At 36.3% G+C, this 27,332-nt stretch overlaps 2 protein-coding genes across 6 annotated transcripts in view; both read right to left on the reverse strand.

The window, feature by feature from the left end:
• LOC125228217 (myelin transcription factor 1-like protein) overlaps positions 1-18,784 on the reverse strand; it is a 57,416-nt gene extending 38,632 nt beyond the window's left edge. For all 5 annotated transcript variants that reach the window (XM_048132701.1, XM_048132697.1, XM_048132698.1 and 2 more), the window contains exon 1: positions 18,742-18,784. The gene's annotated coding sequence lies outside the window, so the exon portion shown is untranslated. The remainder of the gene's footprint in view (positions 1-18,741) is intronic.
• The window catches only part of LOC125228007, a 96,548-nt gene continuing 82,888 nt past the window's right edge, over positions 13,673-27,332 (reverse strand). Inside the window, exon 3 of the mRNA XM_048132444.1 lies at positions 13,673-13,909. Coding sequence (XP_047988401.1) covers positions 13,673-13,909 — 237 coding nt within the window. The remainder of the gene's footprint in view (positions 13,910-27,332) is intronic.

Genomic DNA, 27,332 nt, shown 5'->3' on the forward strand with positions numbered 1-27,332 from the left:
TTAAAATAATAATAAATCGAACCAGATTAATTATTATTGTCCATTTATTTTAAAATATGTGACATTTGTATAAAACATAAATTTTATATAGACATAAATTTAAGCCTATAGTCCCTAAACGGGATAGGCAGAGCACATGAAACTACTCAAGATTCAGTGCCACGGCAATAATGAATGATATAATTATAATAATTAACGACATATTATAATGTAAGTTATCGATGAACTAAATATCGGAAGGCAGTCACTAGTGTCGTGCCATAAAAATATTTATGTATACATATTTCCCAATAAAATGCGATAAATTCGGAAAATTACTAAGAGTCTGTAGTACCTAAGAGTTTTGATACAATCGTTTTACGGTATTTTTAATTAAGTAATTAGTATTTATCACAGGGTACGCAGACGGGTCCAAGCTATTAATTTTGTTAGTTCTAGAGTTACATTTGTCGAATTTTCATTTGGACGAAGAATTTTATTCGCAGAACCGGTTATTCTTTCTAAAATTTCGAAATGGGATATCTTACAAATGTCATTAACTTAGGTTGGGCTTTATAGACTCTTGTAAATATATGGATGACGTGCTATTTCGAACAAATTAAATTTTTAAGGTTCAATATCTAGGTTCAACATTGTAATCTTAAAGTTAAAAAGAAGTTAAAATTGAGCAAAAAAATACGATTCTGGTTTTAACACAGATTAAAAAGATAAGTATCGTATTCGCACCTACGTATCCGTACAAAAGGTCGCGTAGGTACGAATTTTAACCGCATAAAATTCAATCCAGGTGTCGCAACCCTACACTCGTGCTCGTGTTGGCGTAGGGTAATTAGATAAACCCTGAGGGCGGTGTAACCGGTTTAAACTAGTGCAGCCTAGCGGCGGGTGGCGAGTGCGGGTTATCTCGGCCTGCGTTAATTGTAATGCCCCTAGATTACGCCTGATAGGGATTATGAGGACGAGGATATTGTCTTAGGATATGTGTATGTAAAGGTATACATTAATGAGGCTATAAAATCCAGCGCATTAGGCACAATCCTATGTATGTTGAATTTGGAGCCATATTGATGAGGAATCATTGGACATTTAATGATTTTAAACCTTTTATTTTCGATGTTTCGAAGACGGTTTTATCGGTCGTGGAAGCTTGGTATTATCACCTTAAAATGTGTTCGATAAACAAAAGTATTTACCTAAAAAGCAAAGCGGAAAAGGGAAGCAAGTAACTACCACACAAGCAGACTTAAGTAGATTTAAAAGTTCCTGCACAATCTCATTGCACAATTAAAGCTACACGACATAATTCCTTGGAAAATGAAAGGTAAGCCATAAGATCTGAGACCCTTTCCGCCCCGGGCAATAACAAACACGCGCTGCCCCCCTCAGAAATCGCGGCTTCAAATTCAAATTGCACCTTAGAATTCTTAATTATTGAAATCATAAATCAAAACGTGCCGTCTGCGCGGGCGACCATAAAATTGGAGGGGGTTTCGAGTGTGGTAGGATTAAGACATTATCACTTTTCTTTTGAGACGCCCTCGGGTTGGCTCGGCTCCTGTCGGGCTTCTTCGGCTGTAAATCAGCGGGTAAATCCCGTGGATTAGATTCATAGAGTTGGCGCGGCCTGAGGATCGCGAGCGCGCGATAATAGCGTCGTGTGCTTGCGTGATTCTGCTTTTAAATCGACTCCGGGGAAAGATAAATGCTCTTCCAATTTGGGCCGAATTGAGTTCCCCGTTTAAATGGCTTTAGCGGGCTGAAGTTTATAGCGCAGTGGAACTGCCTGATAACTGGACATAATCTACCTTGCTGAGATGTTGTGTAAAGTTTTGGCGTACTTAGCTCACTTGAGCCAGACAAGTCCGTGCCAAGAGCTGCTTTTGCGATAAAGTGAATTTGTTAAATACCTACTACATAATTATTCTTATGAGAACTCTGCTTGGGAACAGGGCACGTTTCATTTGTTATCCATACTAATAAATATATTATAATAAATGGGAAAGTGTGTGTGTCTGTTTGTTTGTCCGTCTTTCACGGCAAAACGGAGCGACGAATTGACGTGATTTTTTAAGTGGAGATAGTTGAAGGGATGGAGAGTGACATAGGCTACTTTTTTTCTCTTTCAACCGCGTGCGAAGCCACGGGCAAAAGCTAGTTAGTATATAATTTGATTGCATCTATCATTTTTAAGGTCATAATTATGATATAAATGGAAAGTATTCCTTTTTGATTTTACTGTTTTGTTAACGATATTAAGAAATTTCAGCACTGACATTTTTTATAGTATAGGTACCTACTACCTCAGAATTTGTACTGAAAATGCATACTTATGTCAATAAACCATAATCTGTGTGGAAAACATTAACATGAAACGTTGATCAGAAATGGTGAAATCATGATGATTAAATTATGAAAAGAGACCATAATTTTAAACCGGCACGAGTAATAGTTAGCTAGTGTTATTTTTTTATGGTTTTCAATAGTAAGTGATTTTTGAACCTAGGTTTTATAAAAAAATGTTTTTTTTTTTTTAACGTCCAATGACATGATAACCATTGGGTTGTATTCGTAGTATACATAATATGTCCTTCATGGCAAAATAACGCAGTAAAACAAGACCTTAAGACAAAATACGAAGATGGAAAATCGAAACAACGAAAGATTTTCATTCGAAATATACAAAACAGATGATTCATCCCGTCAAAGATTTCATGGGGTTGTGTTACAACCATATAAAAATACAATACCATGAAACCCTTGACAGAATAAATTATAGAACTAGGTATTATTTTACATCTGGAATTAACATCTTCTAACATCTCACATAACTATTTTACCCGTTCATTTACGTGTCAATTACAATTAAATAAATATGTACATAGGAAATTGATAAAGCATTCAAATATTGCAAAATAATTTTTTTTTAATTTTTTTATTCCTGTAATTATAAAGTAATAACGCTATTGTATTAATGAATTTCATTGTTGTATACGCTATACTATGTTATAAAAAAAGACAGTAAAAAATCATTTGCTACAAACTTCTCTTGTTCACTGTAATTTGGTATGTGTTAATAACAATAGTATTTAAGATTCCTATTTGTTACTAACATGTACATAGATAATGTCATGTCTGAAATAAATGATTCTTTAATTTTATTTATTTTATGAGTTTTTTTAATGTTTGAATAGGTAGACGTTTGACCACGATCACACCTGATGGTAAGTGATGATAAAAATCAGCTTTACTATTAAATACTATAGCATTGAAATAATAATATTACATTATTATCCGATTTACACACGTCATTTCAACTTCATCGCAATTTTCAGTACGTAAAAAATAATTTGCACTCGACCCGTACATAATTAATGGGGGATGTCTGAAAATTTTAAAATCGCCTGATATTTTTTCTGGTGATAATTTTTAAGCCCATTGAGTTGGGAAAACGTGGATAGGTACTAGCGATTTTGTAAGAGCTAGTTCATCTAATTTGCCAAAATGTGGAACAGCGACAAACACAATGCCTGTGAAGAAGAAATTGATGAAAGATGCAGAGATATTTTGGACAGAGAATGTGTATCCCATTAATTTTGAAAAGTGCAACTACATGTTATTAGAGTGTAATAAACATAAATTTGTCTTGATCTATATTAACATTATTACTCATTTTAGCACCCATAAGTACGTTTTCACATTATTCGATCCAATACCGGATGTTGGACCGATATCCCATACATTACAGGCGTCGTCTTGGATTTTTCCATTGAAATCCTTCCGACATCCGATATTGGATCAGGTAATGTGAAAACAGGCTAACTCCTAGTAGTGATTCATAAGCGCACCTGCCTACAGATGAGAACTAGAGAAGGACCTGTGCCCTAAACAAATAACTTTAGATTGTTGGTTTATTGTCTGCTTTAAGTAGTTAGTGCTCAAAAAGGAAATGAGTTTGCGATGTGACGCCTACTGCTTTTCACATCACCCATTCAGAAAGGGTACTTTTCGGCCCTGTTAGGAGGGAATTAAGTGACACTTTTCTGTTCAATAACTTTGTCTGGCCTGTATAAAATATTAACGCCACGGAAAGTGTTTGCACATAAGTAATAATCAGTAATCAGTAATTCTTTATTGCTATCATAGGTACATAAGTTGTTACATTTCAGTAGGTATAGCACAGCTATGAACCCTGTAAGGGCACTGCAAATATAGTTCTTAATAACTAAAAATCTTAATACTTATAATCTTATAAATCTTAATACCTATATTGCTATGAGAACATTTTTATGTTGCAACATATTTTAATATTATGTATAAAAAAATTGTGTCGATTAAGTGCATAATATTTTTACAACAGACCTGATTCATATTTTAGTATTTTGCTTATATGATATGAAAAAAAAAGTGTCAAATGGTAGCAATAGTAGATTGTGCAACAAGGGAGAAAAATGAGATATATATCTTGAGTGTAGCAAGGTATTCTTAAATTTAATCCTGAGCGTAGTGAGGGATTCAAGTGTTAAGACACAAGGTGGAATTAAATTTGCTACACATATTAACATCAACTTTTAGGAAATTTATATATAATGATATGTTATATGAACTTTTAGGAAATTTATATATAATGATAATATATGTTATATGAACATAAAAAATGGTATGTTATGTAACCATGTAAAAAAAATGTGTCCTTGAAGGGAAAAGTATCACTTTGGTCCCTAATAGCAAAGAGGAAAAGTGCCTCTTTGCACCCTCCTCGCAGTGCAGGGAAGAAAATAACCCTTTCTTTTCGAATCCCAGTCACTACACTCAGTATTCAATTACATATAGAATACTTCACTTTGTTCACAATTCCATTTATATCCTCGCTATAAATATGCAATTTTGCTCCCTCGTAACACAATCTACTATAGTGCTGTTAATCATGCTTTAACAGTATGGAGGGCCATAGAAGAATATGGAAAGCCATAGCCGACTGAATTTGATAGTAACTTGACAGTAACTCGACACACATGACACACCTACAACTCAGAAGTAAAATAAAACAACACAATAAAATAAATCAATTGTATTTTATTATAGGACATTGCAAATTATAAAAAAAAAATGTATTTTACCATATTTTTCCTATTGGTCTATCCAACAAAATACACATTTTATAAAATGCCACCGTGTCAGATATTTATGGCTTTCTTTTTTATGATATTATTGCCAGCGTGTAACTGCATTTTAAGGTTGGTAAACAAGACACGGTATCTTACACTCAGGTGGTCTTCACAGCAAAATCACACTCTGGTTGGGCAGTTCCTGCCAACCTATTGAGACCAACTTTCCTTCAGCTCCTTTCTTAATATGAACAATTTTAAATCTGGGTTTTTCTGGTTGGTTTTAGAACAAGTTGGTATAAAGCATGTTTTCGGATAATAGAAATACATGACATAAATTGTTCATAGTCAGTTAATACAGATTAAAAAAAATGTCTATACGTCCTAGCTAGGGCATGGTCAATTAAACATGGGTACATTCAGAATAGGCAAAATAGAAAGCCTTGGAGAGTTTATAGTGAAGCTCTACGTATTTTAGTGAATTAAGTAATTTTTTTAGGATGTTGTAGGATTGTGTCACGAACTCGAGTTAAAATAAAAACCTTAGTCAAAAATGTTAGTCTACGATTACACCGACAGGTCCACAATTCTACAGTACCTTGATGCAGTATAAACAATCTTCTAATTATTGTTATCCCGGCCTCTGCTAACCCTTGGTGGGTGAATCCGATTCGCACTTGGTAGGTTATTTTTCAGTGTTTATGACGTTAAATAAAATAATGGTGACCCTCAATTATTGCATAATAATTATAAAACGCATGTTTTTTTGCAAATCACTGTACAATCAAAATTAATGTATACTAGTAATATGGTACTTATTGTGTGTATCTGTGAACATATTCATTTAACACGGTTCTACTCGCGTTTATTATATCGCTATCGGCTACATCCTTCAAATTTACAGTAGCACTCACACGTACAGTCACCGGCATAAATATGTGATGATTTCTGTACCCTGTCACATTAACATCTTGTTTGAAATGTCATACGAAGTTGTCAAATGATTAAAAGCGACAAGGTACAGAAATCATCACTTATTTATGCCGGTGACTGCACGGAACACACTGCACACGGTGCACAAAGGACTCTAGTAATCATGTCACGCCTGACGAAGAATCACCAACAGATTACATACGTGTTGTGAAATGCGGTATGCGTCCCATGGTAGCAATAGTTATTTGACTTATTTGTTTACAAGTGGGCAAAGTTGTTGATATCCGAGCAAGCAAAAGATTCCACATTGAACCGCGAGCTTAGCGAGTTTTCAGTGTTTTCACCACAGCAACACAAGTTAAATAGTAAATCTAGAAGCAAATTAAATCCATCGATTAATTTATTATTTTATTATTCATAATCATCATTTAAGGGTCAACACTGCACGTACACTAACACGTAACACTGCACGTACTATAAGTAAACGCATAAATGTAACATAAGCAATAAGGTTTTTTCAATAAATTATTCTTATTCTCTTATTCTTATTTTTAATTCTACCAGCCAGCTTACATAATTATTTTAAAATGTGTATGAAATTACTTTGCACTCTTGTGGATGCAACTTTTTCATCCGTTTTGTAAGAATCAAAAGCGCCTATACTCGTGCTAGTGGTGTGGTGAAAAATAGTTCCTATACGTATGATTTACTTTTAAAGTACGATACCATGAAAGGCCCAGTAACTCACAAGTAACAAAGCTGTTATATTAAGTAGGTCTTAGGTGTTTTTTTTTCTAAAGAGTTTATTTTCAAGATAAGATTTGCTTACATAGGTCCACTGTTACTAGAGTCTGTCCGGAAAGTCAAGAGTCGTGGAATGTATTGACCCCATACATTTCACGACTCTTGACTTATTTATTTATTTATTATAGTTACTCAAGAACAAGGATTATTTATGTAGGACTAGCTTTTTCCCGCGGCTTCGCTCGCGTTAGAAAGAGACAAGAAATAGCCTATGTCACTCTCCATCCCTCCATCTATCTCTACTTAAAAAATCACGTCAATTCGTCGCTCCGTTTTGCCGTGAAAGACGGACAAACAAACAGACACACACACTTTCCCATTTATAATATTAGTATGGATTTCCCATTTATAATATTAGTATGGATTTACAATCGTACCTCCATTTTTTAGCGCCATCTCTTAAATACTATCATAACTACACTGATGATGCCTACAATTTTTTTTTCAAAATGTGTATTGACGTGATATCATGATATTAAAATAAAAAAGCATGTCATTTGTTGTTATAAAAATAAAAACACGCAGAACTGTTTGGGAAAATATGATTTTGGCCACTTCCAGGGTGCGAAACAGCGCCAACTAGTTTTAAGCCTAAAAGGCCCATACATTTCAGGGATACGCTTTTTGTATGGGCTTTGTCTGTCCCGGTAATATATCGTCCTTGCTCAAGAATTACAAAATATTACATATACAATGTTCCATAAAACTGCAATTAGTTTGACTGTGGAGTCGTTTCAGTCTCTTTTTATACAGTTTTTCTTATTTATAAAGTTACAGTACATTACATCAGAGGCCGGGAAAATGAGGATTTCCGGCCAAGTGGGTATATACGGCCGAGCGAGCGTGCGAGCAAGGCCGGATAGGGATACGAGGCCGGGAATCCGTTTTCACGCCGAGGCATGTATAGTGCTTTTCTCAAACATACAATGAAATAAAAAAAAAATGCTCTAAAGGACAATATTTTATAAAAAAAAGTTACTTTGCAGGTCTAGGCCTGAAAAATATTGGGTTGGCACAAAAGTAATGACACACTCTACAAAACTCTATACGTTTCCTTTCTTAAGTTAATTGTTTTCGATAATATTCTAGTATGTTGTAGAACATTCTAGGTACTTCTAATGTGAGGGTATATAAAGCCGCCCTCGTGATTGGATTAGTTAGATTGAAATAAAATGGACGAGTGACAAGTTCGAACACTTTACTTATACGAGTACTTGTTAGGCCACAGTGCGCGGGCTGCGGCTGACAATATCAACACTGCATTGGGCGCTGGAAGTACAAGCCATGCCACGGTGTCCAGATGGTTTGACCGTTTTAAATCAGGAGACAGGAGCCTTGAAAGTCAGTCACGCTCAGGGCGACCACCTGCATTCAATAATGACGATTTACGCCGCGAACTACAGTCGAATCCTGATGCTACTACTCGTGAATTAGCGGAAGCACTTAACTGCAGTCACCACGCTGTGGAATACCATCTGCATGAGGTTGGGTATCGAAAAGTTTTGGCTCGATGGGTACCGCACATCCTTACCGACGCCAGTCGTGCAGTCCGTGTCGCCATCTGTCAATCACTTTTGCTGCGACCCCGACGTAAAAAGTTTTTGACTGATCTGGTTACGGGAGATGAATCATGGATTTATTATGAGAACGATACACGTCGTGCTTTTTGGCTGCCTCGAGAAGAAACGCCACCAACTCAACCGAAGCTGAGTCAAAAGAACCGATTAAAAGTTTTGCTTTGTTGTTTCTGGGACTCACAAGGCATGCTGTTTCATGAACTATTACACAATGAAACTGTAAACGCTAACAAATATTCAACACAGCTCACCGAACTATTTTCTGCTATCAAGAAAAAACGACGAAGACGAGCCACTGTAATTTTACTACATGATAACGCTCGACCTCATGTCGCATCTACCGTTCGCCAACAGCTGCAGAACTTGGGCTGGGAGACGATACCCCACCCACCTTATTCTCCAGACCTCGCACCATCAGACTTTCATTTGTTTAGAGCCCTGAAACAACATTTGCGGGGTAAACAATTCAATGATTTCCATGATGTACAGGTGGAGTTGAACAACTTTTTCGAGGCACAGCCATCAGAGTTCTGGGCGAAAGGCATCCAAACTTTGCCGGATCGTTGGCAAGAAGTCATAGATGCTAATGGTGATTACATCATCGACTAAGCTTTTTGTATTGTAATAATAATAAAAAATATAAAACGTAAACCAAGTGTCTCATTACTTTTGTGCCAACCCAATAATATGAAATCCCTTTACAGTCCTCTCGAGCTGTTGCGCCCAAAAAGCGATACTTCCCAGCCCATTTTAAGGAACGTAAAGACAATATTTCATTGCATGTTTGAGAAAAATATTTTTGTATGGCCGTTTCTTTAATATCCAAATTAATAAACAAATAAATATACAAATTAAAATTAAATTATGAACAGCCTCTACTCGTTAATATTTTTACAGGTGGAATACGTATAAAGATTAAATGTTGAAACTGCTCCCATACTTATAAAGATTACGGTTCGTTATAACCAAATTTTATAATACCATGTTCTTAGAATGTCGCAATGTTAAAACGGATTAAATACAGTCTTCATGGGCAGGATCCATGAAAACTGTATTTTTACAGTTTTAGAATTTTACATTTTAGGCATTTTGGGAAAGTGAAGTTTTGGTTTTAAGCATAAATTAAATATAACAAGATCATACCATCCCATACATTAAAATGCGACCGCCTACGAACGCGCTTACACTCCACCACACATAGATGGCGCCACAAAAAAAATGTCTTGTAGCTTTCGATTATACTTGTAGATGGCGTTAAGTGTCACTTTTGACATAGATTTACGTCTCGGAATTGACACTTAATGCCAATCTACAAATAATCGGTGGCAACAAGGCATTTTTTTGTGGCGCCATCTATGTGTGGTGGAGTGTAAGCGCGTTCGTAGGCGGTCGCATTTTAATGTATGGGATGGTATGATCTTGTTATATTTAATTTATGGTTTTAAGTTAATTTGTCTTTTAGACATTTTGGGAATACGGTAATTTGAGAAGTAGATTTAAGTCATTTCAAGTTTTAGACATGAGACTAATCTGTTTTGGCATTGCTACGTTTTAGGAATATGGTATTATTACAAAATTTGGTTGTAACGAACCGTAATCTTTACAAATATAATTAGCAAATCTGTTACTACATACAAGTTAATTTTATTAACCAATATCTTAATACTTACAACATTATGATTATGATGACCTATCTCTATTTAAATTTATGTTGCAGCCCTGTGAAGGTTGAAAGGATTTTTACAGGGCATTGAAAAGCATGTGGTTGAATTACAACAAGGTCGCCTTCTGGCATAAATTTAATCTTCTTTCTTGCCATGCCTTGTTTTGTAGCACCCACCAATTAAGGAATCAACTATTTTTAAGTCTTTTGTGCCAGCTACTCCAGGTGCAAAAACGAAAAATAAAATTACTAATGTATAATATCTAATGTAATAAACCCAACACAGAAAGTAGAAAATATAAATATAACAACTATTTACAAATATTTAACACTGACTGCCTACCAAAAAAATACGCACAAATGTATTTATGTGCTTTATTTTAAATACTTATTCCTAAGAAATAAATCATGCTGAATGTTCATATTTCTTGGAAAATATTTTTAAAAGGTATCTTGTCAGTTTTATGCACATTAGATTTCAGTGCTTATATGTACTTCTAGGTGCTTACGTTTCATGAAAGTAAACAGACACCATAATTACTTATCTAACTGAAAGTAAACAACTCCTCATCGCACCCTGTGAACTGTCGGTAACTAATAAAAAAAAACATTTGAAGCTATGTAGTTTTAAATGACAAAATGTTTCACAGTCTAAATGAAATATTTAATATATATATGTTATGTTAATATTTTCCTTTCACCTTAAGTAGGCCACAGAGGTAATGTAATATCACAGAAAACAGTGTGTTCTTTAAACATGAATATAAACAGTAATAGTGCTGGGAAAGCAGCGTGAATAAGTAACACGCAATACGTGTCCGGGCACGAAAGGGTCCGGCGCTACCCTCGCGAGGACCCTGCTAGGGCTGCCACTGTTTGGGTTCTACGAGTACACCATTGCGTAAAGATGTACGGAAATTATTTTGAGTATTTTTGAGGAAATAAGAAAAATCCGATTTCATGTAAAGATAAAATGCGTCACCCGAAGGATTAATAAAAATTTAAAAGGCTAAAAAAAACAATCTATTATAAGTGGTTATATGCATGGGCTGTAGATCTAGTTAATTCAGGGCTTTGATAATAGTATACGCCAAAATATCAGCTTACCTCGAATATTCTCTTAAATACATGTCATAATTTCGCATTCAAAGGCTATATAGTTTAATAATTCTGTAAATTGTTTTTTCTAAAGTTATCGCAGAATATGTTTATGTTTATTTATTTCATAATGATAAATTACTATATGAATTTAATTTAATTCAAGCTCTGGTCAAGCAAATTTTGATGCATACTTTGCGAGGGTTCCAAAAAACTGACGGAAGAGTGCACACTTATTAATTTTTTGCGAGAAAGCTAAAATGTATTCAATTATTTGCAACAATTTTCAGGATATGTGTATGTTTTGCATTACACAAAGTTATTATATTATACTCAGCTGAAAAGCAGAAACACATCGGTTATTTGGTTGGTGGATGTTATTTATTTTTGTTGTTTCTTCATATTAAGTAACCAACAAAAAAGTTTATTTACAATAACAAAAACAACAAAAATTTAAAAACCTAGCGTAGGCAGCCCTAGGAGCGTGGGCGTTTCGCGAGGGTGCAGCACAGCACAGTGCACGACCATTACCCCACTTACGCGAACGCGGAACTACTGCATATCGATTCTGCAGCCACTCACATGTTGCTCCTACCCCTTTGTTGCGGATAATCGATACTTTGTTCGTACAAGTGTTTGTTTTTCACTTTAATCAAGGTTTTGTATCTGTATTTGTATACTTATTTTAACGAACGTAACGTAGCGATATGAATTTAGATTCAATATGTATTTTTTATAGGTATGGAAGGTATTATGAACTCGGTCAATCTGTGTAAGAATGTCCTATACGTAATATTTATTTATTATTTATAACGTCCTCCTAGAGTAGCGCGATGACAATGCTTATGAAACTGGTGAGCCTGGTTTCGAATGCCATCAAGGTAATTCAGTTATTTTTATTAATTAACTATATCAATCTTATAACTTTTTAGCGCTACTACATCAAATGTTTCATTTTAATTCTCGTATTCCATAAGAACCAACGATAACATTTTTTAAATGTTGTCAAACCCTACCTATTCATAAGCAGTTCATTCATGATCGTCGTCACCGTTCTAATAACCATAAATCTAAGCCTCCATATGCCGTCCAAAGGTGAAAGCGGTATTTTCTCCCATTAAAGCATTAAGCTAACGTAAGTGTAAAATATACCACAATTACGCTCACAGCCGATCAGATAAGCGGCTTCAGCTGAAACAATTTGCTCCTTATCAAGATGGGCACGCTCGAACACGCCGACACCTGACGCTGAGGGTAGCTTTGAGGTTGCTGTTTGATGTTTATATCAATTTGCGTGTACATTTCTAAATAGGCTACACGAGATGGGATTCGTAGGGTTTTTGATATGTTTGCGGCGATAAAATAAAACTTGGCGAAAATGAGAACACTTTTCGTTCAATGGTCGGTAAAAAGAGCGATTTATAGTTTAAAACGGTGGTTAGGAAATCCAGTAGATAGTAGATACAATATAGTTGTCAAATGTTTAAATATTTGCAACCGTTAACTTAAAAGTGAATTTAGTTATAGAAATATTTACTCCCTATAACATCTCATTGAATTTACTAAAACATGTGGTATTTTTGCGAACAATTTTGATCTTGCGTGACCAAAAAGTAGGTGCTTAGTTTCATGCTCATGTTTTTGATATACTTTTTAATTATACGTATTTTTGGGTGATATCGGAAGTACAGTGATTAATATGTATATGTTTGGGTCAATCAAAGAACAGACTAATAAACAATACGATTTTGAAGTCGGTAATTATAAACAAGAAAGTCATAAGATAACTTTCCAGTATAAAATATTTATGCCTGCGTGCGTACTTGTAAATAATTTGGTAATAATTAAAACATTTTGATCCTCCAGATTAACTTCGTTAAATCGTAAGACATACAGAGATAAATTGATGGATATTAACTGCTCGTAGCAGAATCATGTCAAACAATTAGGTATTCCGCATTCGCGTAATGTCGCGAGTCATTCGATTACGCGCCGCAACGCGAGCCGGGGAGGAATAATCAACCGCGAACGGCAAATACGAGTACGCCCAACTAATCCATATTTAACCCCTAATTAAACATCAAATACGCATATATTAACCAGGTTAATCACCTCAATTTTCACATCAAAACAGATTGAAAGCATTTCGTGAAATGGTTTTACGAGCGTGGGATTTGTGCGCAAACGATTTCATTATTTTATATCTTGACACTTCTTCAGTTTTTCACCGTAGGACGCAACGCTGAAATAACAAACCGTTTTTGAAACCGTAAAAAACAATACACTAACGACGCAATTTTAAACAACAAACGCGATCAACTATTCGCCTTGGTCGAAAGAAAATAGTTGACGGATAGCGGGAAAATATCTGTGACTTACCAGACTGGTCGGACGAGAGCCGACATCGCTATAAAACACGGGCCCACATCACACACTAAAGTGTACCGAGCACTACGTCACTAAAAAAGTTTATTCACTGCACTGAAGGCACATCAGTAGTGCGTTACAGACTTTTGCATGTCGAAGGCCTGCGCCTTCGTAGCACCGCGTAGCGCGTGGTAAAAGTTTGTGGTCGCGGCTCGTAGCGCACGTAGCCTCGTAGCGTGTGCGAGGAGCGAGGGCCGCGGCGATTTGTGGACTAGTCGAGTGGCGGGCGCGGGCGAGGCTGCGGGCAGCGCGGGGGGCTGCGCGCGCAAGCCTCGCCCACTCCGGCCCGCCCCACCCGCAACCTATTTATTTCTAGTTACGTAAAATTTACGCGCAATATCCAATACTGCAGCTTATGTTACAATCTATTTGGCAATACATAAAGCCTATGCAGGTACTCTCTTAACACGAAATTCCGTGCCAACATTTTACGAACTTATATTTTATGGCCTAGACTGTATACTTTTCGTCTGCAAAAGAAAGCGATCGTAAATTAAACGCCAATGAATGTTTTTACTCAAAGCCTATGGCAGGTGAGGCGTGAACGAAAAAAGGCAACACCGAGGGGACGCGCCGTCAAATTCGGCAGACGAGTTTTTTGGCCGCAGTCGATGCTATCAATGTCACTTAAATAAATTGAATAAACGCGTCGAGTCTGAGGGCTGTTTACAGACCCTTCGTCACCTATGCGATTACTCACTTAATAGACTGCAGACACCTTTGGTCGTTTAGGTATCTTTGTGAGCTCACGCATGTAGTGACCAGTTACAAGTCGTAAAGCAAAAGTTGGGAAGTGTGTCGTCACAATCAGCTGGCGCGCCAGCGCAACAGACAATGCGATTAAGATCTACGCAGGACAACTTTCGCCGGCGCCGAGCGGCAGTTAGTTGTTATGAAAGAGAGAAATTTGTAAATTGTTGGCGCCCGAGTTCACGAACTCCGTCGAACCGGAGTTTGTTTTAAGAGTCCAACCTTGAAACAAGAAGAAAAGTAGTCCTGTAAAACAAAGTTTTGCGACCGCCGTCGCCGGCGCAAGCGGTTCAAGGATTGTGCCCGAACTGTCTGTCTGTACAACTTTACCGATTAAAAGCTCAAAAGCTTCCAAAGTCATTTTAAAAGTTTATCTGCACGCGGAGGGGGCGCGGCGGGGTAGGCGCTCCGTTATCATCCCGCCGCCATGCTCTAGTTAAAGCTAGTTAAACTTGTTTTAAGAATCGATGGCGGTCGTCGGCCGGCTCCCGAATTAAACTGTCCAAGTTGAGGCGAGGGTCCGCGACTCGCGGACACGTGGCCGCGCACTTTACACGCCAAGTTCCTAGACCCTTCGCTACTTTGTTTTACAGCTGTTCCACTTAGCGAACTATGCCTCGAGTTGGGCGCGAGTTCTTGCATGTGTATCGGCACACCCCCGCACCCGAATAGTTTCATAAACATAACCCAACTTAGTTTTGGACGACTTTTCAAAGTCAATGCATACTAACTTTCGATGTCTGCCAGTGCGATATTACGATTGGATCAGGTTTGCGGGTTGACTTTAATGCATTCGTTTGTTCGGAACTTTGTTTCATTGGATCAAACTTCGCGGGTTAAGTGTCTTCATTTGGTGTTTGTAGCTCGTCGAGGTCGGAACTAACTTTTTGGTGTTATAGTGAGATTAATTTTCGTCGAGTTTGCTCCAACTTCTTTGTTATTGTCGCGTCGCCTAACCCGAGGCGCAGGCATGCTGAAGTTAGGTAACTTTTTATTTGCAAATTAGTTCATTTGACTGGAGTTGAGACACTTTACGCCTACACGAGTATGATCTACTACTCGTAATCTACAGTCATGTTATACATAATCATAATCATTAACCGACTTCAAAAAAGGAGGAGGTTCTCAATTCGACTGAATGTTTTTTTATTATTTTATAATATTAATAATACATGTCAATTATTTACAAAAAGTACAAATTTAAAATCTGTTTGAATATCATAGGTAAAGTAGGTACACTGGTATACTCTAGGTATAACTCAAATACATAATTAATTACATAATTATACATAATTAATTACATAATTATACATAATTAATTACATAATTATATCTAATTAATTACATAATTATACATAATTAATTACATAATTATACATGTTACAATTTCAAATAATTTATTTTTTAATGGCGTCAATGGCGATATATTAACGTGAGTACAACATACACCTACTGGATACTATGGGTATGGATAGTCTAGAAAACTGGAGAGTTTATTATATACCTATACACTAATATACACTTCAATTTCAGTAAGTACGACGTGAAAGAAGTAGCAGAAAATAACAGAATTATACTTATGTATTTAGTTGTTGCGTACGGTGTGTAGGTATATTTTGAAAAAGTGTTTGTCTGTTTTAAAGCATTAAAGCCCGAGTTTCCTAGGATAGTGGTGCAGTCATATAGACATAGACAATATACATAGCTCATCTTTACGGAAGCTTGCAAGGAATGTATCTTAATTCATGTCGATCTGAATTTCGTTCCCGTTAATATCTCAAACCTATATATTACTTATACATGTATCAAGGAATATGATTTCCGAATGTCGGTAAAAGGAAATTGTGATATATTAAGCGCAATAGTAACATATTCCCGTGATCAAAGTAAGACGCAGTTGGCCCGCGGCGGCTAACTTGTGAACGGGGATGTCTGAATGCAGAAATGCATACGTAAGGACTGACTAACTGGCAACCACTACCTAATAATATTAACCAGAAATGTTGTAATAGTTCTTGTGTATATATGTTTATATTTGATAGTTATAAAAATACAATTTGAATGAAAATAACTTTTGCACTCTGACTTTAGAAAATTAAGTGATTTCCTACGTTATTTCAGAACAATACAGTTATTATTGTCAAAATAAAAATATCATGCAATTCGTATAAAGCAATGGTATCTTATTTTAATGCGATTTCTTACTCAAATCCCCAGGGTCCATCGATAAATAGCGGCACGATTCTCATAATCAGCGTAATTAGCGAAATCTCAGTTGGAAAGTCACGACCAAGAGTCAAACGCATAGATAAAGCTGCCACCGCTCCGAGCGGTGACGCCGTCACCAGAACATTGTGAACTACCCCATCCTTCTTCTTTCTAACAAAAGGAGAACTCAAAAGGGGTGGATTAGAAGTTCCACAGGTCATTTGAAGCTGGTTTATGGCGTACGTGTTATCTTCCTTCGCCAATAAGTCACGCAATAATTGCCGCGAGTCGCGTCACGCGCACATATTTATGCGACACATAAATAAATGCGTAAATATCGTGCGACAATTGCAGGAGGTTGGTAATTGCCCCCGGCGGCGGCGCTACTGTAACGATGTTGCGACTTCGTGACTCGTGGATTGTCGAACGGAGTTTGTACTATTGTACAACTTGCGTTAAGTTCTTAACCAAGCAATAAATTACATACAGTCATGCCGTATCCTAAGAAAAAGACTAAGGGAGGCCTATTTGATTATATTACTTGACAGAAAACAGATTCCCCTCTAAAATAAGCGTAGTTTGTAAAGAAATAACGGTATCATTGTTTTGGTAAAATTGCTCATAAAACTCGTTAGGCTTTGTCAGTCAAATAAGTGACACGTTTCAAAGGTTTTTTTCGTTTAATTAAACTCCTAATCAGTTTATGAAAAAACTTTACTTGATATACAAGGTGCTCGCGAGGAACCCGCATAACTCGAACCACGCGTTTCTGAGGCCAGAGGAAAGAAAAAATGTTATATGAATTTTAAAATTTTTCGCGATTTTTTTTTTTTTTTACTTTTTTGGACGTATTTTCACATATAAAGTAATTTTTATCCATGAAGTTGGCAATTAAAATGAGTTCCTTAATTTATTTTTCTAAAAACAAAATTTTTTGGAAGTTTTTCTTGTCACATTTTGACATGTATCAATGACTACTGTGAGACTATGCTCCACAACTGCGCATCAGCGCCGTTAAGAAGACCTTTTCTACTGAGTAACAATACGGAAATATTTTTTTTAATTGGCATTAACTCTGAAACTAGACGAAATCTAGAAAAGTTTATATGACATTTTAGTCTTAAAATGTGACCAAGAATATGCCGTTAAAGTTATATGGGTTCCTCGCGAGCACCTTGTATATTTTATTGTTTAAAAATTGCCACAAGATCGACAGTTATTAGAAAAAATCAGAAATGGCTTAATTATAATGACACTTACGAGTCATTTAAGAAATTTAAGTACATGCCATTGTAATATATTATCAAATCTATTTACGCGAGGAAATAAAAAACAAAAATATTTTGCCTATTTTGGTATCATGGTCGACGTTGGTAGAAAGCTCTTCAGTTCACATTTTAAATAAACAAAAGGTGAAAGTAAAATCAAGAATAGAGAATGTTACATGCGTTTTATGGTTCACTGATAACTATTAATTAATTTTAATTAAAAGTTTTCAGACTTTAAATTAGTAAACTTGATGTATTCAAATAATTTCAGAAGGTACTCGACCTTACTTGTCCTATGTTTGGTAAACAGTTCACCTTAATATAATATGCACCTTCCGTTAAAATAGTTTATTCTGCTTAGTTTTGATGTTGCAAAAGTGCTTAGATACTGTCTTCGGTTACCGCGATAGTTACTCATGAAATAAAACTATGGAAACTGATTAAATTGCGTATAAAGAATTTAAAATTCGTCCCGACGTTTCGAACACTTAACAGCGTTCGTGGTCAACGGGTGACTGAGGAAAAATTTGGAATGTGCAAAAGCTACTCACATACAAGAAATATTAACGAACCATGACCACAAATAATTTAGATTTTTAAGGCAGGTTTACACACTATTAATAAAGCTGGTTATACAATAGCAGTTTGCAGATTATTTGTGGTCATATTTCTTGTATGTGGGTAGCTTTTGCACATTGTAATTTTTCCTCAGTTACCCGTTGACCATGAACGCTGTAAAGTGTTCGAAACGTCGGGATGAATTTTAAATTCATTATACGCGATTTAATCCGTTTCCATAGTTTTATTTAATTTTGTTTACAATTGTTTACAAAAATAAGACAAATAGACTTGGTCGGATACATGTATTTTTCGCTGATACACTGTAGATCGTGTCAGCGGCTACTTACTTTTGCGAAGTGGACGGTCTGAAGCGTTTGTGTACTATCCCATCCTCCTGTTTCTGAAACAATAACAAAACGCAGGTTATCAACTTCATCTTTTGTTGACCAAAGACAGTAAGTAGTAACAATATAATAAATGCTCATCTACCACACACCTCTACCAGACGAAGTTAGAAGGGTTCCTCGAATCTTGGCATATTACTCAAGTAAAGTTAAGGTTGACGATATATAATTATATAATTTAAGCCGATTTCCCATAAAATTTTGAACAAGATCGTCTCAGATTATATTTTGAACACCTATTAGGGGTGATCTCCTTCTGATTTCAAACGTTTTGCTATTCTCTTTAAGTATGAGGTCGCATTTGGCGCCAGATTTTGGATCTAGTACGTTGACACTTTTTTAAATATGAGGTAATCAGAAATGCAAGCAGGTACTTATGTTGAAATAGTGGGCACGAGATAATATGGCACTAAACTTAAGTGCTCTCGAACGTCATATGAAGGCTCGAAATTCAGTAAGAGACTAGTTTTTTAATTATACCAGCGAGGATAACATATGTAATCCTAATATACAGTATGTAAACTAACGAAAACCATTTACTGTAACCCGTAAATGTCCAGGTGATACTGAGGAACTTTTACTATGGGACCAACACCCAAAACGCGAAATAAAAATTTACTCTCCCATAGGAAATACTTACTATAAAATAAAACTACCTATGAAACTGTCAGAAGATATTTTCGTGATTTCGGGGTTGATCCCATAGTAAAAGTTTCTCAGTATCACCTGGACATTTACGGGTTACAGTAAATGGTTTTCGTTAGTTTACATACTGTATAATATATGTGTAATTCTTACAACAAGATTTGTAACGATGTCGATATCTTTCATTTAAGTTATAACAGATTTAAAAACAGTGTAATAAAATTATCACATAGTTAAGTATACTTATGATCTCAATTTAATTTAATTATTAATATTTTCGCTCATATAATTTATATTTGAATGTTGTGCTTGGTTGTTATAGAAATGTAAATTTAATATTATTAGTTTAGAATAGTATTAAAATATTTGTATCCAATTTACATTTTGTAACCTCGCCGTAATAATAAATAAATAAATACATATGGTTACGGTGTTACATAGAATAGGCAACTTGACTGTAGGTACTTAAAATAAAATATTTTATACCATGCACGAAATAAAGCATCAGATAATTATATGAAAAACAGGGACTGAAGTTATTTTTAACTCCAATTGACATTTTTAAAGAGAAGAAGATAGACATATATAAAGTAAATCAGTTGACCGTGACGTCAATTCATTCGATTTCATATTAATTCCTTATTAGCAAGTCGTTCAAAACCGTTTTGACAGTTCTTAAAAAGAAGCTGATTTGACTAGGAGGAAAGTAGCCTAATCAAGGTCGTCCACAAAGTTTTGGCCGTTCCCAGATTTCAATGAGCACGTATTGGGCTCCGTAGAATAGCGGAAGTAAACAGGGTTGACCGTCAATTCACGATCAGAGGAAAGGTGGATACGGATATTATAGATAACCGGTATTTATGGAAATAACTGGTGGCTTAGCGGTAAGAGCGTGAGACTTTCGATCCGGAGGTCGCGGGTTCGAACCCAGGCTCGTACCAATGAGTTTTTCGGAACTTATGTGCGAATGTCATTTGATATTTGCCAGTCGCATTTCGGTGAAGGAAAACATAGTGACGAAACCGGACTAATTCCAATAAGGCCTAGTTAACCTTCGGGTTGAAAGGTCAGATGGCAGTCGCTTTCGTAAAAACTAGTGCTTACGCCAAATCTTGGGATTCGTTGTCAAAGCGGACCCCAGGCTCCGATGAACCGTGGCAAATGCCGGGATAACGCAAGGAGGTTATTTTTATACTTGTACCAGCTGGTTGTCAACCACAGGTCTGTTTTGTTGTAGCAATAACCAACACATTAAAAATTTGTATAACGAAATAAATATATCTCTTTAATGGCCTAAACATCTTCGTCTTGTCCTGAGCCAAAATATTACCCCTTACCTAGTTCGAGTTTCGACTCTTGTCTTTTCGTTCATATAGCTCAATATTTGAGTCATAGCTACTGATTCAATACAATTACAAATACATTGTTAAACTCGATTTTAAACGTGTTGTAATCATAATTACGGCGTACGTTTCAATAGGCGCTGTTTGGACAAAGCGCACTGGTGTAATAGTGGTATTAGTGTGGTATTACCGCGGTATCGGATCGCGGGAAATTGTGGCATTACGTGTTGGACGACGCTAAATGCGATTTTAATTGATGTTACGCGACTGGAGTTCTTACGAGTAGCGTTGGCACAAAAATTGATACAGATTTTTAAATCGAAAAAATAAAAACCGGTCAAGCGCGAGTCGGGCTCGCTCACCGAGGGTTCCGTACAAAATTTCAATAGTTTATCATCAAAATGTTATTCATAGAACTCTACAGACTTGACTAAATCCCTCAAGACTCAATTTCCCACATAACAAGTAATATTTTAATATACAATTTTATTGTTAGACAACGTCTAAATAAAATCAAGACTATTCGACTTCAATAGTTTACGACTTACGACATGTCGCAAGGACGCTCTTGAACCGACCTCATTATATCAGGAAAAACGCGATGTAGGAAATGAGCATTCAACGTACAGCGACATCTATCGGCAAATTGAGTAAACTAATGCGCGCGAGCTAGTATGGAAAATGTTTTTTATGGGATAATTGTTTATTGCGTGAACCGATTTTAACCATTTTACCTCTATTTGAAGGCAGGTAATTTCATTGTTATTTTGTTAAAAAATACAGACACCATAAACTCGCAAGGGTGTTTAAATTGAAAATGTAAATCTGAAAGGTTTTTTATAAATATATTTTTTTTTAAAGATACGTGTACGACTTTATTTTTCCTGTAATATTCATTATAATAGCCATGTTTGGTGAAAATTTCATAAATTTATAAAACACTGATTTAAACTTTCACGATTATTACACATAATTATTTTTAAAAACCGGGACTTAATCGCGTATAACTACATATTAAACTGACCTCCAACGTTTCAAGGACGGCGTTGTCCCCGTGGTCTCGGAGAAGACTGGCTTGAAATGACATCAACACCTTCTGACAGCCGCGCGAGTTTTTCGAACTACCCGCACTTGGTTTTGATTATCAACTTGAACTGTTTGCGCACTAGGGATGTTACACTGTCGACATACAACACTGACGATATTCGATTTAACGACTGTCGATATTATTTTCGGCTTACACTTATTAATGACAGGATTCCATGTGGATGAGATCCTAAAACCTTCGTCCCGATTGAAATTGCGATGTTTTTTGATTTCAATGGCTTCACGCACTTTTCTACTGTAGAAATGGCGTTCCGTGGAAAGGACTTTAGGGTCATGTAGTTCGATCCAGTGATTTGGCCCTGACTCTAACAAATGTTCAGCCACGGCAGACTTGTTGACCTGACGATTTTTCACAGCCGCGATGTGCTCCTTTACCCTTTCTTCTATGGTGCGCTTAGTTTCTCCAATGTAGGAGCTACCACAACTGCAATCAATTTTATAAACGCCAGGTGATTGAAACGGTATAACGTCCTTAGGTGATCTTAGGCTTCCTGCAACTTTGGATAATGGCGTGTACACCGTCTTTATAGAGTACTTTCCAAGTACTGTACCAACCTTATCCGTCACACCTTTAACATACGGCAGAATTGCCGGTTGTCTGGACACCTCAGGTCGTTTCCCCCTTGCCTTCCGTCTAGGTTGCCACTTTTTATTCTTGTACCCGTTCCTTCTAAGCACCTCCTGAATATGTGACAACTCATCCTTCAAATATTCAGGGTCACACAGATCATACGCTCTATTCACCAGCGATGAGACAACTGACTGCAGGTGGCGCGGGTGGTGGTGAGAAAGGGCATTCAAATACCTGTCAGTGTGCGTAGGCTTTCTGTAAACAGTGTGAGTTAGGGTTCCGTCCATTCGACCAATCACTTTCACGTCTAAGAATGGTAAACTGCGCTGTGATTCTAATTCGTACGTAAACTTAGTCCTTGGATGAATAGAATTAAGATATTGGAGAAGTTGCTCCACCTCCTGCTTACCACCCTTCATAATACAGAAAACATCATCCACATATCGCTTCCACAACTTCACTGCCCAAGGCTGCAGATCTACACTGGCCTCGATATGCTCCATCCATTATCTCATCTGGTTCCAGCGTTACTTCTTTGAGGATGTCTATAAAGTGTAATTTCAAGCCAGTCTTCTCCGAGACCACGGGGACAACGCCGTCCTTGAAACGTTGGAGGTCAGTTTAATATGTAGTTATACGCGATTAAGTCCCGGTTTTTAAAAATAATTTCATAAATTTATGTTGGTAAACTTCGGAGATAAGGGGGAGGGCGGGGGGACGGTATTTTTTTTACATTTTCCTTCAAAAAACATTTTTTTCCACAACCAAAAAATTAAAAAAAATAGTTTTGATATGTACTATTTCAGCTCTTTCTAACGATACCCCACTTGATCTAGTTACTTGAAATTTACAGTAACCCCCTTTGATTTTGGCCATTTTCTGTAATTAATAAATTAAAAAAAAAAATACTTTCAATTTGTTCTTTCAAGAGGTTAACGATGTTCATAAGTATTACAAATTTCAAATTGATCGCATAAGTAGTTCTCGAGATATTTACTAATGTCACAGACAGACAGACAGATGGACAGAGCGGCGCCATAAATCCTTTTGTACCTTTTCCCTAACCCTAAAAAGGGGCTGATTTATATTTATTGGGTGTTTTTGAACATGGATGTGATTTTTATATCAACTCATTGGGTAAAATATTTTGTCAAAAATCTTTTTTTTTGGAGATTACAAATTTGAGGTTTTTTTTTCTTAGCAGAATATTCAGATATAGGTCCAATATAAGTGGGAAGGATACCTAAATAAGTCTTTGGCAGTTAAAGCTCAATCATAGTACATTTTGAAACAAGGGGTGGCAGTTGAATGTTGCTAACGAGAGTAAGTAAAATCGCGACGGCTTGCCGGAGTGACTTAAAGGCTCGAGTTTGCAATATACTTACGCCCCGAGTTACACACAATGTTTTTCATCACACTTGTTGCAATATAAAAACTATGTAAATAGATGTAAAAGAGTTAAGTACAGTACTAGAAATTTCATAACTCCCTTGTAGGAATTACTTTTCTATAACTCACGCTCCGCCGCCTGCTTGCAATAGCAGATTTAGAGTGCAAGTGTGATGAAAAATAAATTATTATAACAGCTATATATCTACTGTGTGTGTTATAAAACGTCAAAAACCCACTGTAGAGGCAGTTTTCTTTCAGATCCTCATCAAAGTGGTTTCAGAGTTCTGTCTGCTATCCGTACCGCGGGTCCACATGTCACTAAAGCTCCTCTGCTTCGTAAATTTGATTTTAATATTGAGCACGTAATGCCGTTTGCTTAGGGCCAGTAATTGATACGCTCTTACCAGTAATTCCTGTTATTATTTTCCGATTGGCTTACGTACCGACGACGGTTAAGCGCCCCATTAAGTATTCCGAATTTGAATTAATTTAGCGGTGTTTTTGGTAGTTTGATAACGGTTTTTCCGATCGTTAGTTTATTTGGCTACTATTTTAAACTACGATTATTAAAGGAAATATTTTTCTGTGCGAATTTTCCACAATCAATATTTGAATTACCCAAATGTCAAATTCTATTAGACAGTGCAATTGAAGGAATGTAACAAAAGAAAATGACAAATCCATTTTTAATACGGAATATCAATTGAAACATGTTTCCATTTCGTACAGTACGAGTAATACTGCTGAATTAGTTGAGTATTTATAACATACATAACATAACATACAATCACGCCTGTATCCCATAAAGGGGTAGGCAGAGCACATGAAACTATTAAAGCTTCGGTGCCACTCTTACACAAGTAAGAACACAAGTAAGTGAGTATTTATACAATACAATAAAATACAAATATTCTTTATTGCTCACCAATATACTAAGATGACATTAAAAAAATAAGCACATAACTTTAATTAACTATGGTAGACAACAGGCTAGGCAGGGTACTTATAGTTATTATTTTCTGTATAAATTTCTCACTAACCAATGATTACCAGCGCGGTTACATTTTCGACCGCTAGTAAGAAACCAACATAAGCCAGTAACCCACATGGCAGGTGAGCAAAGATTAAGGCGGAGCCATCAAACACAGTGTAGTATCATCTAGGAGTATCATAAGTTTTTTCATCCATTACAAGTAATTACGCGAGCATGCTTATCAACTTATCATTTTCAGCATAAATTTCTCATTAAGCAATTAATACATTTTCTTAGACTGGTCGTAAGAAACCCCCAACATAAGCCGGCAGCCCACATGGCAGGTGAGCACAGATTATGGCGGTGCCATCAAATATGCATAAAAGCCGTAAAATGCGCACTTAACCGCTCCCCGGCGCGCGTTGTCACCTGCAAGCGACCTGCTAAGGAATTAAGGTGCGACGCTCACTGTTCCGTTGCTTGTAAGATGCGGATTCAGTGTATCGTGTCGTGTATATTTATGTAATGTTTTCAGCTGACGAAAAAATGTTGTGGCTTGTAAAGCCTAAATATTGTAGGAAAAATCAGTTTAACAGTTTTTTATTATGAAGCGAGTTTATACTCTTTAATCTTTTGAAATAGGACTTTTATTGTAACTGAAATTAATTGTTTGGTCTGTTTTGCGTATTGAATTACTTAGTTATAACATGTTAGGTATCATGGAATTATTGTTCTCAGAAAATATGATAAAATAATCAGCAATGTGTTAACCACGACTGTGATTAAGCACGTAATATGTAAGCATCAGCATTAGCAAATATTGGGTATATACAACTTAAGTAGTAACATCAGTCAATAATAAGTTAACGTAAAGTACAGTGGATGTGTATCATCTATCGTACTTCATAACTAATCTCAAATCGAATAAGTAAAACCATAATCTCCACGTGTACATCAAGCCTTAGGCCGTCACAGCCATCGCAGACAGACGCTCAGACACATCGGTAATTAAAAATCGCCTCCGCCTCATAAATTTGCATGAGACGCGACGTGGTACATGTGCGCGTATCGCGTGTCTTGGAAGACAGGCATTTGCTTTTAGATATTGCGATTTCACACTTGTTGGAATCATTTTAGGGTAAACGTTGAGAGACTGAAATTTCTACTGATATATAAGAACACAATGTATAAAGTAAACACTCATACACATGGGTAATTAAAAATCGCCTCCGACTCATAAATTTGCATGAGACGCGACGTAAGGTGTACAACTGAATATGTGCGCGTATCGCGTGTCTTGGAAGACAGGCATTTGCTTTTACATATTGCGATCTCACACTTGTTGGAATCATTTTAGGGAAAACTTTTGTTGAGACGGAATTCCTTACTGATATAACTTACTTATATATCACTTATATGTATCTCAAGACATTGGCGCAGTCGGTAGGATAACATGTGCTCCTAAAATCAACCTGATTTGAATTAAAACAGATATTATATAGAGCGTCAGTAACAAATTAGTAAAGGTATTGTCAGTATCAACAGTTCATTGCTTAATATCCTTTTGAAGCCGTATTCGAATCACTATGTTAAGCAATGAGCATGAAGCGTGTGACACCTGTGCGTTAATCCGTTGGAAGCTAATTGTGGATGTAGGAGGTAAACACATTTCGGGTACTCAAGTGTGGAGGTGGCATTCCGGATTGTGGTTCAAAATGTTAGTATTAAGTTTAGAGGGACGAGATTCTTCAAATATTTCGCTTAATGTTCAATATTTCTTGACGTGGCAATATATATATAGAGGTATATATATTCGTTTCAAACATGAAACGTTTTTAAAAGTGAACTGACAGCCAATCCCAACTTAATATTACCTCTTATCTGAATTTAGACTGTATCTGTAAATATTGTAGAAAACTTGTTACACACGAGTGTTTTAATGCCTAATTACGTACAATAACATTCATTACTTTATCTACCAACCATATACTTAATAAGTTTTCTACAATATGTACAGATAAAGTCTAATTTTGGTAAACAGTAATATCAACTAATGCCTCTCATTATACACCAGTCACTAAAATAACTATTACATTATATTTATTAATAATGAGCTAATTTTGCGGTAATTCGTTGACAAATTGAACTCATAATTCAAGTAAGCTTGACAGCAATCAACATGAATGCAAAGCCGTTTCGACACCTGCGGTAATCGGGCTAGGGGGTAACTGTGTGTCGCGGGTAAACGTCGTACAGTGAGCTAGCCTTATGCGATTGTGGTTTAGACTGAGTAATTAGATGCTCATCATATAGCAGGGAGTCTGAGCTTGCCTATACTATGTTAAATGTGAATTTAAAGACCCACGAATCGTAAAGTCTGGAGCATACCAAAAAGCTTAAGACTAGACTAGTATTCGCCTCAATCCTCAACCGCCTTAGTACTTTTTGTACCACATTTGATGTTTTAAATTTAGTACCTTTCGCTATTCATACTGACCTCTTA

Source organism: Leguminivora glycinivorella, chromosome 7, assembly GCF_023078275.1.
Source record: "Leguminivora glycinivorella isolate SPB_JAAS2020 chromosome 7, LegGlyc_1.1, whole genome shotgun sequence".
NCBI classification, from domain to species: domain Eukaryota; kingdom Metazoa; phylum Arthropoda; class Insecta; order Lepidoptera; family Tortricidae; genus Leguminivora; species Leguminivora glycinivorella.